Consider the following 15,627-nt stretch of genomic DNA (forward strand, 5'->3'; position numbering starts at 1 on the left):
AATGGAGACAGAACAGAAGCTCCACGTTCTCGCCGCCGCAGGTCTCTCAGCAGCACAGGAACGTCTGGAAGGAACGGAGCTTAGCTGTCTCCTACAGGACTTAGCGCAGATGCAGGCCTCACTGGCTGCGCCTGGACAGAATAGGTCTTTCCTTCAGTCACCTCTCACCCCTAAAGATGACCTCCTGCCCAGTGAGTTGCAGCAAGAAAGGGCATGCAAAGAACAAGTCCACATATTTAATTTGGAACATACAGGACAATTTATTGAGTCAATCTCAAGCAAAATCTGAAATCAGTGGAATGTCATTAAAAACCTTTCCAAATTAATCCTCACGGAAGCAAAAAACACATTTGAATTCCAAAGTATTTGTAAAATAAAAAAGGCAACATCTCAGTAAATATAATGTACAAAAATTATATGTTCCTATCAGCACACACATCAGTAAGAAGCTTAAATATTACAGGCAATCCTAAATACACTGTAACTAGTCAACAATAGGCTATCTATATACAGGTTAACCAAGCTTTACACAGTTCACACTAGGCAATAAAACATAGGCCAATCAACAAAACCCCCAAAATATCATTTATCTTGAAGTCTATGTGGCAACATCAAGTCATTATATAGTAATGCCCTAGTGGGACACCCCCCAGGGAAAATTAACACTAATCTGTTAGTGTCAAGGGCTTCTAGCCAAGTCACAGAAACTCAAGAGATTGACTTTAGTGAATATTGATGCTTTGTTAAAGACTCAAATCTCAAGTGATTTAGGTAAATTAACAGTTCACAGGATCTACAAAGTTTATTACAGATAAACAAAGTACAGAAATAACCAATCTACAAAGGTCATTATCATAGATAAAGATCACAAGGAAATGAAAACGGAATCTGTAGGTATCTGTTTGTTGTGCAATATCACTCAATGTGGGTACAAATGAATTTCTCATATCAATTCCAAATATGCACACACCCTTGTATATAAAAAGTCAATATTATTAGCCAGTTGTAATCATCATTTAGCATCTTGCTTATCAGTGGCAATGTGATTCTTTTTAAATATAGAGTATGTGACAGGACTAATGAGATAAAAAGTAATATTAATGACAACAAAGTAAAATTTAAACTTTATCCAATCCGCTGCTAAATTGACAAGAATACCTTTTAAGTACCTCAGATAAGTGATCTGAGGACTTCTTGAGAGCCATTCACACACTATCAGCTGTCTGCTGGCAGGCAGGGAAGGGAAGCACTGGAACCTGAGGGTACTTTCTTCACCAATGAGCAGATGCAATGATGTCACACATGAAAAATCAAGGACTGAATAAATTACTTTGGCAATTATTCTATTTTCCTTTTTTACATCCACACTAATGACTTCTAGAGGTTACTAAAGGACGGGTAATTCTCTTCTTTCCCCTTCATACATATGTGCCACAAGTACCCGAACCTGTCACTTAAGCAATGGACTGACAAAAAAACGGAAATAGTTTTTGGAACACACAGGTTACACCCAGCATTTCAGGAGTGTTACATAAGTGCAATTTGTTTTTGTTTGTTTTTTTTCCCCTTACACAAGCCTATATTAAAAGGAGGAGGTGCTTGGGGAAAGGGTTGACAAAGTGACAAAATGAAGAACATACACAGGAAACAGTCATCAAATGCTGCTGGTATCATGCAGGGGTCTCTCCCTCAAATGTGTCCATCAGGTCTGAGCTATCTACTGGGCACAGTCTCTCCCATTTGCAGAACTTCGCCTTTAACCAAACTAAAGAGGTTAACAGAGACTAGGCTATTTGTTTTCAAAACAGTATACAAAAACAATGCTTTCTACTTCACAAATTTTAAAAACAACTGTAAAATAAGGAGAATCTGAAGTTTCAAGTACTTAAAAAACCTGAATTCAATGAGGCAGAGGTCTCAGTGTTAAAGTGACGACTTCGTACCTGTAGTAAACATTATCCCCTCCCTTACCCTATATTATAACCCCCTTTTCGCCCTGTGCCCCACCCCAGATAAAAGTTGGTAAGATTTCAGTATATACAAATTTCCAACTTTTCAATATTTGCTAATTTATAGCAAAACGGTCTGTCTCTATTTCCTATCCTACCTGAAAATGGAAGCGAGTTCTACTTTTTGTTTATAAATAGCCAGAAACCAATTCTAGGTAGCCCTAGGTCAAAGGCAATTGTTCCCTTTCAGCATTTCCTATCTGCAGCAACTTGGACTACAGGGGGTTAGGCTTTATGCACTGGCCTTGTTAAAAGTAATCCAAGTCTAGTCCGCACTGCCCAGCAATAGAGCAGCTTCCGGATGTCCATGCGAGCTAAGGTGGAACGATGTCAAATGTGAGCCTCCCAAGTTGCAGACTCCGTGGGAACTTGCTTTCTCTTCCTGCTAGGACATGGCATGTGGCAGCACGGGGACTTTAAGGAAGAGCTTTGCTTTTAAAAATGAAATGAAAGCCAAGCAACGCCCTCCTGGGCAGTCCAGAGATTACATTCGGTAGAGAGGGCATTTCCGTTTTACAAAATGCAAATCTGGGTGTGACCCTGATTTGAATACCTATCATGCAAGAAACTACTCAGAAAGGAAACTCTTCATAAACCAGGAAAGAAAGCTGTCCAACAGCCTACTCTGTATGAGGATCCTTCACATGACTAGATACTCAACACAGCAGCTCCATATTATTGACAGGCATGTTTCCAAAACGGTGGAAACGGTAGGAGGGAGTCGGGAGCAAACCTCGGACTTGAACACACAGGAATCTCCGACTTTCAATGGTTCAAAAATCCAGCGGGAGCATTTTTGAGAATTCAGATAGAGTGGGAACTTGCTCAAACAAAACACAAAACCCACCTCACTGCTAATTCTCTTGAAAGGGCCATCAACCCCTTGAGACGGCTCCTCTCGGCTTTCCTGATTCCTTCCACAGTCAGGGGCCGGCCCCTCCCTCCACTGCCCAGTCCCTCGGAAGGTGGCTCAGGATTTCACCTTCAGCTGCTACCGATCCAATTTCTGAAGCCCGATGCTGATTATCAAAAATCTCACATTCATTTCTTCTTCCAAAGAATTAGTGTGAGATTGAAAAACAAAAACAAATAAAACCACCATTATTCCATGTTGCTGTAAGTTATTCATTTTGCTTTCGGACAAGAATAAAAACCAACCACACATGCTCTGACCACCTAAGGGTTTAATGGCTCACAAATACCAACTTCAGACCACGAGCGAGCAGGATGTCTCTTGGAGTATTTCACTGGTGTAGCACAAGCAAGCACGGTGCATGTACGCATGGGCGTACTTTCTAAACACAACTTTCTCTCTGCTTCCATAACCTGCAAATTTTAAAAATATAAAACAGGTCAACAGTGATAACTCTGTTGGCGGTGTGGAGAGCTCCTTGGCACTGGCATCTTTAAAACTACTTTTCAGACCATTAACAAACACTCATGAACAAACACTTCAGTGCTATCGTTAGCTTTTTTTGCTTTCTACCCTGATTTTTGAAATGGCAGAACTCTCCTATTAGATACACCAAAAAAAAGAGAAAAAAAATCTCTGCTGAGCTCTGTTATATATATAAAAACAAAATGTGACACAAGGAAGAAGCTGCATAAAAATACTTAAACCTAAAGTAGATGCAGTATATTGGATATACCCTGGCTTACCATATAAAATTCATCAGATATTAAATAGTACCAAGTCCAAAATAAAATAAGGAAATAAGAGTTCATGTTGGATACTGTTTCAACAAGAGTTGCATTTGGACTATTAAAGGAAATCCTTCATGTTAGTAAGTTTTAAAAAGCAAACATTTCTCATATACATATATAAAATAAGATTTTAGTATGATAAAACCTAGATTTTCTTAAATTATTTTTTAAAAGGACATCAAACTACATAATTGCTCAAAAGCAAGGTTTAGTGTTTTGGTAAGCTGTATTTTCATGTTACTCATAGCAATTATATTTGGTAACATATTGTTCTTTCTTCTAGAACCATAACTAATCAACAAAATTATTAGAGGCCCAATATCATCACCTCAGAGTTCATTGCTGCAATCAGGCAAATGGCAGTTTAGGAGCTCAAGTAAAGAAACTGTAGTGTTTTGCTTTCGTTGTTTTTTTTTTTAACAAGAGAAATCCAGTATAATTGCACATTATATACAAAAAAAGAGGCACAAAACAACTTTTTTTTTTCCAGAGAAGTGCTCTAACTTGAAAAAGGAACACACGTAACACAACTGGAGGAATGCGGTAGAACCATCTATCCTCCCTACCTTTGTAAGGTTACTAGGTACTTCTTGAAGGAAAATAAATGCTACCAGGAACCAGCAATTGTAAGCGGTCAAAATTCACAGAGAAAGTTACGTTCATTCAAGCTAACCCTAGACTTCTACTTAGTACAGTGTTAACAACAATGTCTGACAATACTAATTATTTCATCCAGGAAATACTGGAATATACATATTCCTAAGCATTAAAAGCAAGTGAATTTTGTGGGCAGACATCCTGGTTTACTTGCATCAGTAAGATTCAAGCATGACAGCCAACCATGTTTGTTAACATTGACTTTTTTGGGAGCTTTCCCCAAGTGCTTCCTACGGTGAGTGTGTTTCTGTGGCTCTTATATACCCTGTAGAAGTAGAAGAACTTCCCTTTACTCAGTGGGGGCAATTTTAAATATCTGGGTAATACTAAATAGAAACTTTTTACATACAACCTGTATTTCTTCCCCCAAATGAGGAGCTGAATCAACAAGATCTCTTCAAATATAGTTCAAGTTCATTTGTGCAGGTTTCACCAGCAAACATGACTGAATGGTCAGCTGACAAAAGGAATGTCTGATTAGGAGAGGGAAAAAGAGACAGAAAATAAAATGCCCATAATTCTCTCCAAGTCAGACCAGGGTCTATATTACGCTGGACAGAAAATGGTGCTTATATGATCCAATTTTTGGTCCATGCCTTTCATCTCCCTTTAGCTGCCTCTCTCAGTGCATCAGGACACCAGAAGCGGCCATTCTAACTGGGCGTTCAGACTGCCGTAAACGCGCTCAATCGACAAGCCGCACCGGCAATAAAAAACATTTCAAAACTGGTGAGTGCATCCATTCCGTTTTTTCTCAAAAAAAAAAAAAAAAAAAAAAACCCAGCACATTATATCCCTGTCCAGGTAAAGTTATCACATCCCAAAAGCCCACTCAGTTTAAGCCCACAGAGGTGAAGTCCACCGAGGCATCCTGTTCTCAAGAGGTCAGATTCAATCCTCCCACAGAGCCCTTCTCTAAGACTAGGAGAACTGCCTGGAAGGGACAGTGCAGTCGGCCTACCTACTGCTCGATGAAGAGGTATATGAGATCATCAGGCCCTCTCCTGGAGGGCTTCCTCCAACTCCTACTGAAACACACACATACATATATATACTGATTAGACAATCGGAATTACACTGATCAAAATTCCTAAAAATGAACATAAATAAAGGAATGATGGTTATTTTTACTTTATACACTCAACGAACACATCTTAGACTTTAAATTCATCTCATTAGCAAACCCTTCTTTTCTCTCTGTTCTTACTTTAGGCGTGACGACATCTCTTTTTCCAGCTGCAAAGGCATTAAAGCATGATAAAGGGGGAAAAAAAAAAGACAAAGGGAGGTGAACTCTACAAAAAAAATCCCCAAACCAACAAAACAAAACACAACACCAGACGCCATCAACTGCTTCTGCCTGCAGGAACTGGTTTCCCCGTTTTCTCGATGTAAGGCAGTTCCGATGGCAAAGACTGGACGCGCTGTAACAGTCTCTCTTTCAACAGCATTATCTATTTATGTTTTGCTTTTCCTTAATTTTTTTCCCCATTTAAACAAAAAGAAAAATAGAACGTCACCACCCGTTTATTCTTTCATTTCTTCTCCGTGATCTTGTGATTCCAATTTACATTTTATCTTGCTCCAGTATTCTGGGGACACAGGAGACGCGGGGTCGTGCTCAGAGCAGCAGAGCCGGCCTTCCAGTGCCGAGGGAACCAGAGCTCCTTTGTCATGATCTTTACAGAAAGACCGTGGACAGAACTCACAGAAGGAAACTGCTGAGCTGCTGCACTCATCACACTGATGCCACGGGCATTCCCACTTTCCTGACATGGGGGTGGGAGGAAGAGGGAAAAGAGCCCAAGTTAGTGCTGGTCTGTATTATTAAAAACTCAAATCCCCACCTTCTTTGGAGACTGAGTGCAACTGAATACAATTCCAAATTTCGCCAGCCTGGGCCCGAGTAGACACTAAATACGCACATGGGCTACTGCCCCCAAGCCAAGGCCAGAAGTGTCAACTACCTGCCTATACTAACAAGAAGAAATAAACCAATCCTTGTTGGTGTTCAGGGTGTCCCAAATTTGCAAGGAGACAGATTTTCTTCATTGGCAAAATTTTTGTCTGCTCATTCTAGTGAACAGTTCCATTCAACACGGTCCTACTGAGGAGAATGGAGTAAATCCTAAATTACAAAGAGCTGGCAGAGACGCATGTCAGAAAAAGGGTCTCGACGCTTACCATATGGTGGCTGAGTCAGGTTAAGGCATAGGAGGTGGTATGCTTTGGGACAGTCCTTTTTGTCACACATGACCAGCTCTCCACCATCTCCACACTGAAAACAGTAATCTTCATGCATCTGCTTTGGTTCTGTTTTGATTTTTCGTCTCTTCTGCTTTAACTTAGCATTTTTTGCCTTCTCTTCAGTTGTTGATGCACATGCAGACTGGAAGAAAAGATCACAGTTTTAATGATCATAGAGAGCATATGAAGACTTACCATAGAAAGCCCTACAACCTCACATGCATTTAAATTCATCTGTAGCTCAATCACCTAAGAAAATCAGGACAACCTATCCTGGAACAATTTTAAAATAAATATAAAAATAAGGCTTCATTTTCCTTGGCTTTTGAATACGGCACTTCTTTTTTTAATTGCCAGGATAGTGGTAAAGCCATGAGGCTTGAACCCATTAGAAAGCCTGTAAACTTTTTAAAAATTGAGACATAATTCACATACCATAAAATGCACCATTTTAAAAAGTACAATTCAGTGGTTACGTTTTTGGGGAAGACTTTACTAATTTCATATTCAAATAGAAATACAAATACATTTTCAGAACCAAATGGACCTTTACTAAGATTTGCTTCATTGGGAAGTTAGAGAACCTAAGGTTTCGGTAAACACAACTAACCAGTAACCAGGTACCCGTGTGCCAGCACTTTCCCGAGAAGGTCATAAATAAACTTCTTCAACGGCCTCGCTGGCATCCCTGTTGGCGTGGGGCACGCCCTTGCAAAACTGACCTTTGGTCGCACTCCTAGAAAACCACTGCAGTTCTCGGCCCCACAGTGGCACTCCGTTCTGCCATTGCCCAGACAATCCAGATTATAGTTAAATGTTAACTCCATCCCTAAAACATAAGAGAAATAGTTATCATACTCAAGTCACGAGGAAGAAAAATGCTCACAATGAAAAAGAGACATAATCTGACATGGAGACTTCTTTCCCCATGTTTCACCACACTGAACACTGTGATGGACAAAAAGAAAGAAGGGAAAAATAATCTAAAAAGAAGTCATATGCTTTTCACAGAAATCATTGAAAACAATATAAGAATTTGCAATCTATGCTCAAGAAAAATAGGTTCTAGTTTAACCCTCATTTCCAAGGCTAATTCACAGGTTTCTTAATAAGCACTATGATCATGGGATTGTGATGCTATTTGCAGTAGTTAATGCTTTGCAGTATCTTCAGATAAGGGTTTAAAACAGTGTTTACTACATATGCTCTTAAAGACCCAGAGATTCAAACTAGGGCTCCTTAAGCTTTCTTTTAGCTGCGTTTCAACAATCCATAATTTATTCTAGAAACATAATTTAATTCTTTTTTAGCTATAGCATTTCCCTAGAAACTTACCAAAGGAGAAACTAAGTTTTGCTATTAAAACACTGCATCAGTAAGGAAAAAAAGAAAGCAATGGCTCTGGCTTTCGAGGCTTTTTATGTCTAATTTGAAATAGATTGAGCTTTCGAAGTTTAAAAAAAAACTAGAAACCAGTTGATGCTAACCCAGTCCAATTACATTTTTTCTCTCCCCCTTTTAATTAGGAGATATCAGGGATTAAACCTGGGGCTTTGTACATGGGAAGCAGGAGCACAACCGCTGAGCTACACCTGCTCCTCTAGGCTAATTACCTTTTATATATATATAAATTTTATTGTTTTTCAAAAGAAAACAAAAGCTTAAACATCTGGTTACATTAAAGAGATAGTAATAATTAAGAGAATTAATTCAACAGGATCATGGACACATAGATTCCTCTAACAGTCCCTCTTCCACTAAGGCTCTAGCTAGGCTCCCTTTTGCAGAATGTAAGATTTTTATCTGGCAGATAACATTCAATTTTAAATATTGTAACATTTTATATTATTTGAATAAATACTTGAATATCATGCCTTGAAGACATTTCTTCTTCCTGCGGAGGGCAGACAGGAAGCAAATTACATGATTACCTGCAGGAATATCACAAAGAGCAAAAAGCCCAACTCGAACATCTCCATTCACTGTCCACTTCTGTGTTTCACAGTTTGGATTACAACTGTGGTTCATAAAGCGAGAATAGTTTCCTTTTGGGCCGGCATCAATTATACGGTCCTTCGGAAAGAAAAGAAAAGAAAAGAAAAGAAAAGATACCTTTGACATAAAGCTAAGTATAAAGCCATCTTAGAAACATTCAACTCAGTCAAGGGCCACAGGGCAGCAGCATGTGGCTACCAGCTCACGCTTGACAACGGATGGCTCTTAAAGCAGGCTGCTCCCATGCAATTCACTAAGTTCTCGACTTTGTTTGATGCCCTCCTAGGCAAAGCAAGTGAGATAAAGTGGAATTTAGTTTCTTTCAAAAGTTAGTTTCTAGAAACAAACATTCCTGAGGAAGGGCATTTTCTGACTAGAGAGCTGTACAGAGTAAGGAGATGAGAGTTTAGATTATCTTGCAGGAAGAAGGAAAAACGGGAAACTTCTTCTCTGAATGAACGGCTATATGGTGTGCAATATAACTTTCCAGTTGTCATTTATTTCCTGTGTTTCAGCTTACAATGAAGTTCAAAATACGGCAAAAAGCTGAACATTTAGACCCCTGAATTCGGACACGACAATCTGGCTAAGCTCCAGGGGACGGAGCTCCTCAACAGGATCAAGGAAGATCTAAGCCCCAGGCTCCAGCAACCACCAGTAACGTCTTAGTTTACATTCATGAACTCCGAAGCCGTGAAACTTGCAAATAATAAGGAAATATCATCAAAACAATAATTCTTTTAAATGATCTCTATTTCTTTTAAAGGTATTCTGACTCTCAGTTTAGAGAGCGCCTGAAATACAGGAAGATAGACACTAGTCCTGATGCCTCACTAGGCTGCTAACAAGATATTCAGCTAACTGCTTGTCATCGTTGGGTCCCAGCTTCTCATCCTCTGCAACTCAGAGGACTATTGAAGGAATTAAATGAGACAATGGATATAATGTACATCAAATAGGTCTTATGATTACATTATGGAACCAGCAGTTTTATTCTATTTTACTATCATTTTTCTTATAACATCATTCTTTTCCTAACTCATTAAAAACAAAAGTTTAAATATACAGAGCAATTGAGCGTTAAGAGTATTTGCTACAACAACTTAGTGGTGGTTTATCACATAAAGAGTCCACAGTACTGATTCTCAGCGAGAAAGAAAGAGAAGCCCAGGTGGTAAGTGAATAAGAACAGCTGGCACTAAATTTCAGATTTTTTTTTCCATAAAACTAAATTCTATATTCTTTTCTTTGACCTTTAGCATTGATATAATACCTTCTTTGCCTTTGCTGCAAGACATATATCACTGTTAACTATAGTCTAAGTTACATTAGTTGTATTTTTCCCATCTATCACAAATTCCAGTGATTTTGAGCCTATTTCTGGTTCTCTACTCACTACCCAGTGCTCCTGCACGACATACAAGGCTTCAGCAGTTATTCACTTTGTACTCTGTGACGAGCACATTCCAGTAGGTAGTGTACTGGCTACTATAAACATCATAATTTGCCTAAAAAAAGTTAGAGGAAACTAAGTTCAACCTAAGACCAAGAAACAAATACTTTTTTTTTTAAAATCCCTTTGTCTTACTGAAAAAAAAAAGCAATTTTACCTTGGTAACAGTTAACATATAAAAATTAGTTACACTGTTCTCATGGGCTCGCTTGATTCGCAATCTGCATTCTTCTTCATCAATTAATTCACCAACATATTCATTTACAAATTCACCCTGCAGAGAAGCACACAACATATAAATGCAAAATCAGTGTGTTCTATTGGAAATCACTCCTTAACTTAATCAAAAAGCACACTGCCAGCCTAACTCCAGCCCTAGAAACACGGCGCTTGGTATTCACAGGCATCCAGGCGGCCTGTATTTTTCTTGTACAGTTGCACTGAAAAGTGATCATCTGCTGGTCTTTTCTCGCCGACAATGCTCTTCTTATGGGAGCTGTACCCAACTGACACCATTATGGTTTATCACTGGGATCTGGGGGCAAGGCCTGCTCCAGCCCTTGAAGCTGTATTACAACAGACTTCTACTAGTTTGCAGCTGAAGGGGCTTAGAAGTGAGACCTGGGGAAAAAAACCTAAATCTGAAACAAGTGAGCTCTTTGGTTTTTAAAACTCCTTATTTTGAAATAATTACAGTGATTCACAAGAAGTTTAAAAAACAGTACAGAGAAGTTCCGTGTGCCCTTCACTCCCTTTCCAACAGGAACATCATCTTACGTAACTACAGTACCATATGAAAACCAGGAACCTGACACTGGTGCAGAGTCCATTCAGATTTCACCAGCTTTACATGCTCTCGTGTGTGTGCGTGTGTGAATGTAGTTCTGTGCAATTTCGTCACATGTACATTCATGTACACACCACCACAATCAAGATCCAAACTGTTCCATGACCAGGAGCTCCCCTGTGCTGCTCCTTTACAGTTCACTCATCCCTAATCCCTGGCAACTATTAATCTGTTCTCTATTTCTGTAGTTTTGTCATTTCAGGAATGGAAATTCCATTATATAGATGGAATCATACAGTATGCCACCTTTTGAGATTGGCTTTTTGTTGCTGTTAACTTGGCATAATTCCCTTGATAGCCATCTAAGTTGACGTGTGTATTACTAGTTCGTTCTTTTTTATTGCTTAGTAGGATTTCATGATATGGACATGCCACGATTTGCTTAATCATTCACCTACTGAAGGAAATTTGGATTTTTTCCAGGTTCTTGCTAATACAAATAAAGCTACTATCTATGTAGAAGTTTTGTGTGGATATACATTTTCATTTCTCTGGGCTAAATGGCCAGGCATGTGATTGCTTGGTTGAATGGCGAGTACATGTTTAGTTTTTTAAGAAAATTGCCCAACTGTTTTCTAAAGTAGCCGCACCAGTTTACATTCCCATCAGCACTATGAGATCCAGCCTCTATACAACCTTGCCAGCATTTGGTATCAGAACTGTTTTTCATTTTAGCCGTTCAAAGAGATATGTAATGATGAGCTATGTTTTTAATAAGGGTAAAAATGGACATTCAACATTTTGCTTTTATAAATGCAATAATCATTAACCTTTGTACATTAAAAACGCTGCTGGTTCAATCTAGGACAACAGCATGTAAGTGCTTATCAGGCTCACTAACACACTTTTGAGGAAAACGAATGTCTTAGGAAACAAAGATATATCAGTTTATTGTTTTATCAGACCTCATTCCTCCTTCCCTGCCCCACACAAATTTTCACTAATCCTTCTCCCTGCTCTTAGTGTCACAGAACTGTTAATAATAAATATCAGTCATCTAAAGAGACACAGGGTATCAGTTTTCATTTTAGTACATCATTAGGAATATAACCAATGTTGCTAAAATATTTCTCTCTCAGTTGATAATTTTTTTTCTGTAACACAAAGAAAAAAATGAATGGGTCAGATTGGAAGGACCCAGCCAACCTCCCTGCCGCAGTCCTTCCCCTGGGCAGGTGCCACTGTGCGCTGGGCAAGGCCCACCAGGCAGCTTCCAGGAGCTGCATCCAGGGGTTCCACCAGGCAACGGTCACCACAAAAGTTGATCTCTGACTTTTTCAAAATCTCTCCCGACTTTTAATCACTGTACAAGCTATAACAAAGAATTAGGTTAGAAAAAGAAAAACTTTGAATCTATCATTGTAAAACCATAACAAAAAGGTTCGTTTTCTCCACCCATTTCTTCCAGTCCTTGTCACAAAGGCCACAGAAGAGTTCTCCAGAACAGGTTCCTGTCTTGCGTGCTATGCGCTGGCAGCCTTCCCTTTTCAGACACCCAGTTTGAACTTTGACATCATCTGATGAACACCATTTTGCACGGTTAGATAAGATCACTGCCTTCAAGAGTAGAAGACTGCATTGCCACCTAGTGTTACTATATTTAATTTACTATTTTATGGCAAGTAATCTTTAATGAAACCTATATAGAAATGAGTTTCAAACAATTTGGCTCCATTTCAGCTTTTTCACGTATGGGATTCAAAGTAACATTTCTATGAAGAAATGGTTCTGTGGCATGAAAAACTTGAAAATATTACAGTTTATATTTATTATTCTACAAAAATGAGTGAATATAGAAAAATTAAAGTGCTGATAAAAGAAGCAGTACAAATCTCAAACTTGATACTGTTGTGAATAAAGATAGAACTATTTTAGACATCCTAAAAGTGGCAAATCTTTAGCCTCAGAGAGTTGTTTATTCAATTGAGAAAACATTTAATAAAGAACTTTAAAAAATTCGAAGAATCTGTCCTTGAATACTGTGGGTAAAAGGCAGGATGTAGATGAGTATTTAAATTTTTTTTTTTTAATTTCTGAGAAAGAAACCACTTCATAACAGGAAGTCCCTTGTTTGACTCTGGCACATGTTTTCAGGAATCTGTTACGTGTGAAAAGAAGGGGACTGACTGTGTACACTGAATTTCATTATGAGCTTTCCCCCCAAATACATCAAAAATATTTTCCATGTTAATACAAAGTCTTTATGATTATGCTTTTCAATGACTGTATTTCTAGGTATTTTGTTAAAGATCAATTGTCTTATGTGAGCAATCATTCAAGTGCTAAAGGGCACATAATCCAGATTGCATTTTCTCTGTATTATATCAGTAATTTAATAAAGTATTTCAGAATAAATGCAATTATTATTAAAATGTATTAACATGATATTAAAACTGGATGGTCCCAGAAATTTCCCAAAATCATACAAAATCATAGGCAGAAATTCTACATGTTACACGTTCAGCATTAAAGTAGTACTGTTTGTGTGTATAACATTTTCGAGGTAGATGGCAACCCAACCCACATATCCAATCCATCAACAAATCCAAAGTATCAGAAATCCAATCTCTTCTCTCCTGCTCAACTACAAGTCTAACCGTCCAAGCCAGGATCCTCTCTCCCCCAGACTACTCTGATGGCCTTCTTTTTATCACTCCTTGCCCCCTCCCTTATCATAAACTCTCCACACGTCAAAGTTACCCTTTGGAGAGCCAAGTGTTGCAGACAGGCTCTAAGTAGGCCTGCCTGCTCCCTGCTCCTGGGGTTTGTGCCACTGTGTGATCTCCTCCCCTTGAGTGTGACCGGGCCTGTGCCTTGCTTCTAACCAATAAATACGGCAAAGCAAGGAGATTTAGGTGATTATGTAACTTTGCTACGTAAGACTTTAGCACCAGGCTGGCTGGAGTCTGCTGTCTGTCTCTCTCTCCCCCTTGTTGGCTGTAAGAAAGCAAGGGCCATCGAGGGGAACCCCATGTGCTATATGGCAGGGAACCGTGGGTGGGGAGCCTCTAGAAACTATGCGCAGCTTCAGCAAACAAAACAAAGAAAACCCCACACAAAACCCAAAAATGAAACCAAAAAACCTTGACGCTCTCACACCCACAGCTGCAAGGAACACCAAGCAAGCAGGGAACAGCTCCTTCCCGAGTCCAGCCCCGGAGGAGGAGGACCTACCTGGCTGCCACTTGGACTGTACTCACTCTTGTGTTACCCTTAGGGGAAGACCCAGCTGAGCCTTGTCTGGACTCCTGACCCACAGAAACAGCGAGATGATAAAATGCACTGGGCTTTAAGTTGCTAAACCTGTGATACCATTGTTATGCAGCAATAGAAAACTAATACACCAAGGCACATCACACCACTCCCTGCTAAAATCCTCCAGAAGTTTCCCAGGCATGGCCTTCTGGGCCTCAGATGACGTAGCCGCTAGCCTGTCTCACTCATCCCTACCTACCACTCCTCTCCGTGTCTACCCTTCTGCAGACAGGCTAGCTCTTGCAGCTCCCGGGACATACTGAACCTTTAAACTTGCTTTTCCTGCAGTCTGCAATGCTCTTCGTCACATGTAGGAGCAGGATTTGCCCCCTCACACATTCAGGTCAAATGTTCCTTCCTTAGGCCTTCCTTGACCAACCAATTCAAAACAGCAATCCCTGTCACCAGGTATTCACTTTGTCAGCTTTATTTTTCCTCGCAGCATTTAACAGTGCTCAACATTTTATATCTATCCTTTGTCTCCTCCAGCAGATCCATCAAAGTAAGGGCTTTATGTGTTGTGCTCACTACTGTTTTCCAAGTACCTGGAGTAGTACCTGGCATAAAAAAGCTTAATAAATATGTGATGAATGAATAACTTGCACTTCAAGCAATCTAACCTAGAGAAATAGGTGCACAAATGCAGATGACCAAGAATTGTCATTACAGAATTTAAAAAACCCCTCCTTTTAAGGAGGTATTAAATAAATTATGGTACAACTTAACTGTGGAATAGAACGTGAGGGTTTAAAAAAGTGTGAGATGGCATCTCACAGAAATGTACTTGACATAGACTAACTGGGGAAAAAATGAGTATGCACTGACCATATTACGTACATTTTAAATCCTCTTCCTATCACTATTTATTTGCCCCAAGAATGCCAAATTCTCAAGTTGTGAAGTTTTGAAACTCTGCCATAAATCCCCATATGTTTTATTCCTAGAATTACCCCTCCTAAAGCATCCCTAAGAGGCAGAGGCCCTGTCTGTGCCAACCATTCCCCACTGCCCCGCGCCCACATTACCTTCTTGATGCTCCGTTTGGCCCTGAGGCCCCACCCTCTTCTCTCTGTTTTGATGATTTCTGCATCAGGGTACAGTCTCTTTGTAAAGCACTGGTTCTGGCAGCGATCTCCAGCTGGGCACACCTGTGGATGACACTCATACTGCAGCATTCTGTTCAGGCACTCGGATTCCAAGCCACAAGGGTTTTCATCAGCTGGTTTGCAATTACAGCGGGGAATCTCGGACAGGTCAGCCACCTGGATCTGTACCTTTCCTATTACTTTGTTTGCCTACAAAACAAAACCACAGATAGTGGCAGACAGATGATAAGCAATCTATTAGCATTTGGAACACGGACACTGAAAACATCCATGCTATTCTTGGCTCTGCTACTGCCTTGGGGAATAACTCTAAGAAAGGCTCTTCATCTTAGCTTCCCCATGAATAATCTAAGA

The 15,627-nt window shown here is 39.6% G+C and overlaps 1 protein-coding gene across 10 annotated transcripts in view; it reads right to left on the minus strand.

Annotated features, from left to right (window-relative positions):
* Positions 1-235: 235 nt before the first annotated feature.
* NSD3 (nuclear receptor binding SET domain protein 3) overlaps positions 236-15,627 on the minus strand; it is a 109,739-nt gene continuing 94,347 nt past the window's right edge. For 7 of the 10 annotated variants that reach the window (XM_058290020.2, XM_058290017.2, XM_058290021.2 and 4 more), the window contains 6 exons: positions 15,193-15,462; positions 10,223-10,339; positions 8,549-8,690; positions 7,340-7,446; positions 6,555-6,759; positions 236-6,139 (listed from right to left, as the gene is read on the minus strand). In XM_058290020.2, coding sequence (XP_058146003.1) covers positions 5,898-6,139; positions 6,555-6,759; positions 7,340-7,446; positions 8,549-8,690; positions 10,223-10,339; positions 15,193-15,462 — 1,083 coding nt within the window. In that variant the 3' untranslated portion in view covers positions 236-5,897. The remainder of the gene's footprint in view (positions 6,140-6,554; positions 6,760-7,339; positions 7,447-8,548; positions 8,691-10,222; positions 10,340-15,192; positions 15,463-15,627) is intronic. The other 3 variants (XM_058290023.2, XM_058290022.2, XM_058290026.2) reach the window with 1 other exon arrangement.

This window comes from Dasypus novemcinctus, chromosome 29 (assembly GCF_030445035.2).
Source record: "Dasypus novemcinctus isolate mDasNov1 chromosome 29, mDasNov1.1.hap2, whole genome shotgun sequence".
In the NCBI taxonomy this organism is placed as follows: domain Eukaryota; kingdom Metazoa; phylum Chordata; class Mammalia; order Cingulata; family Dasypodidae; genus Dasypus; species Dasypus novemcinctus.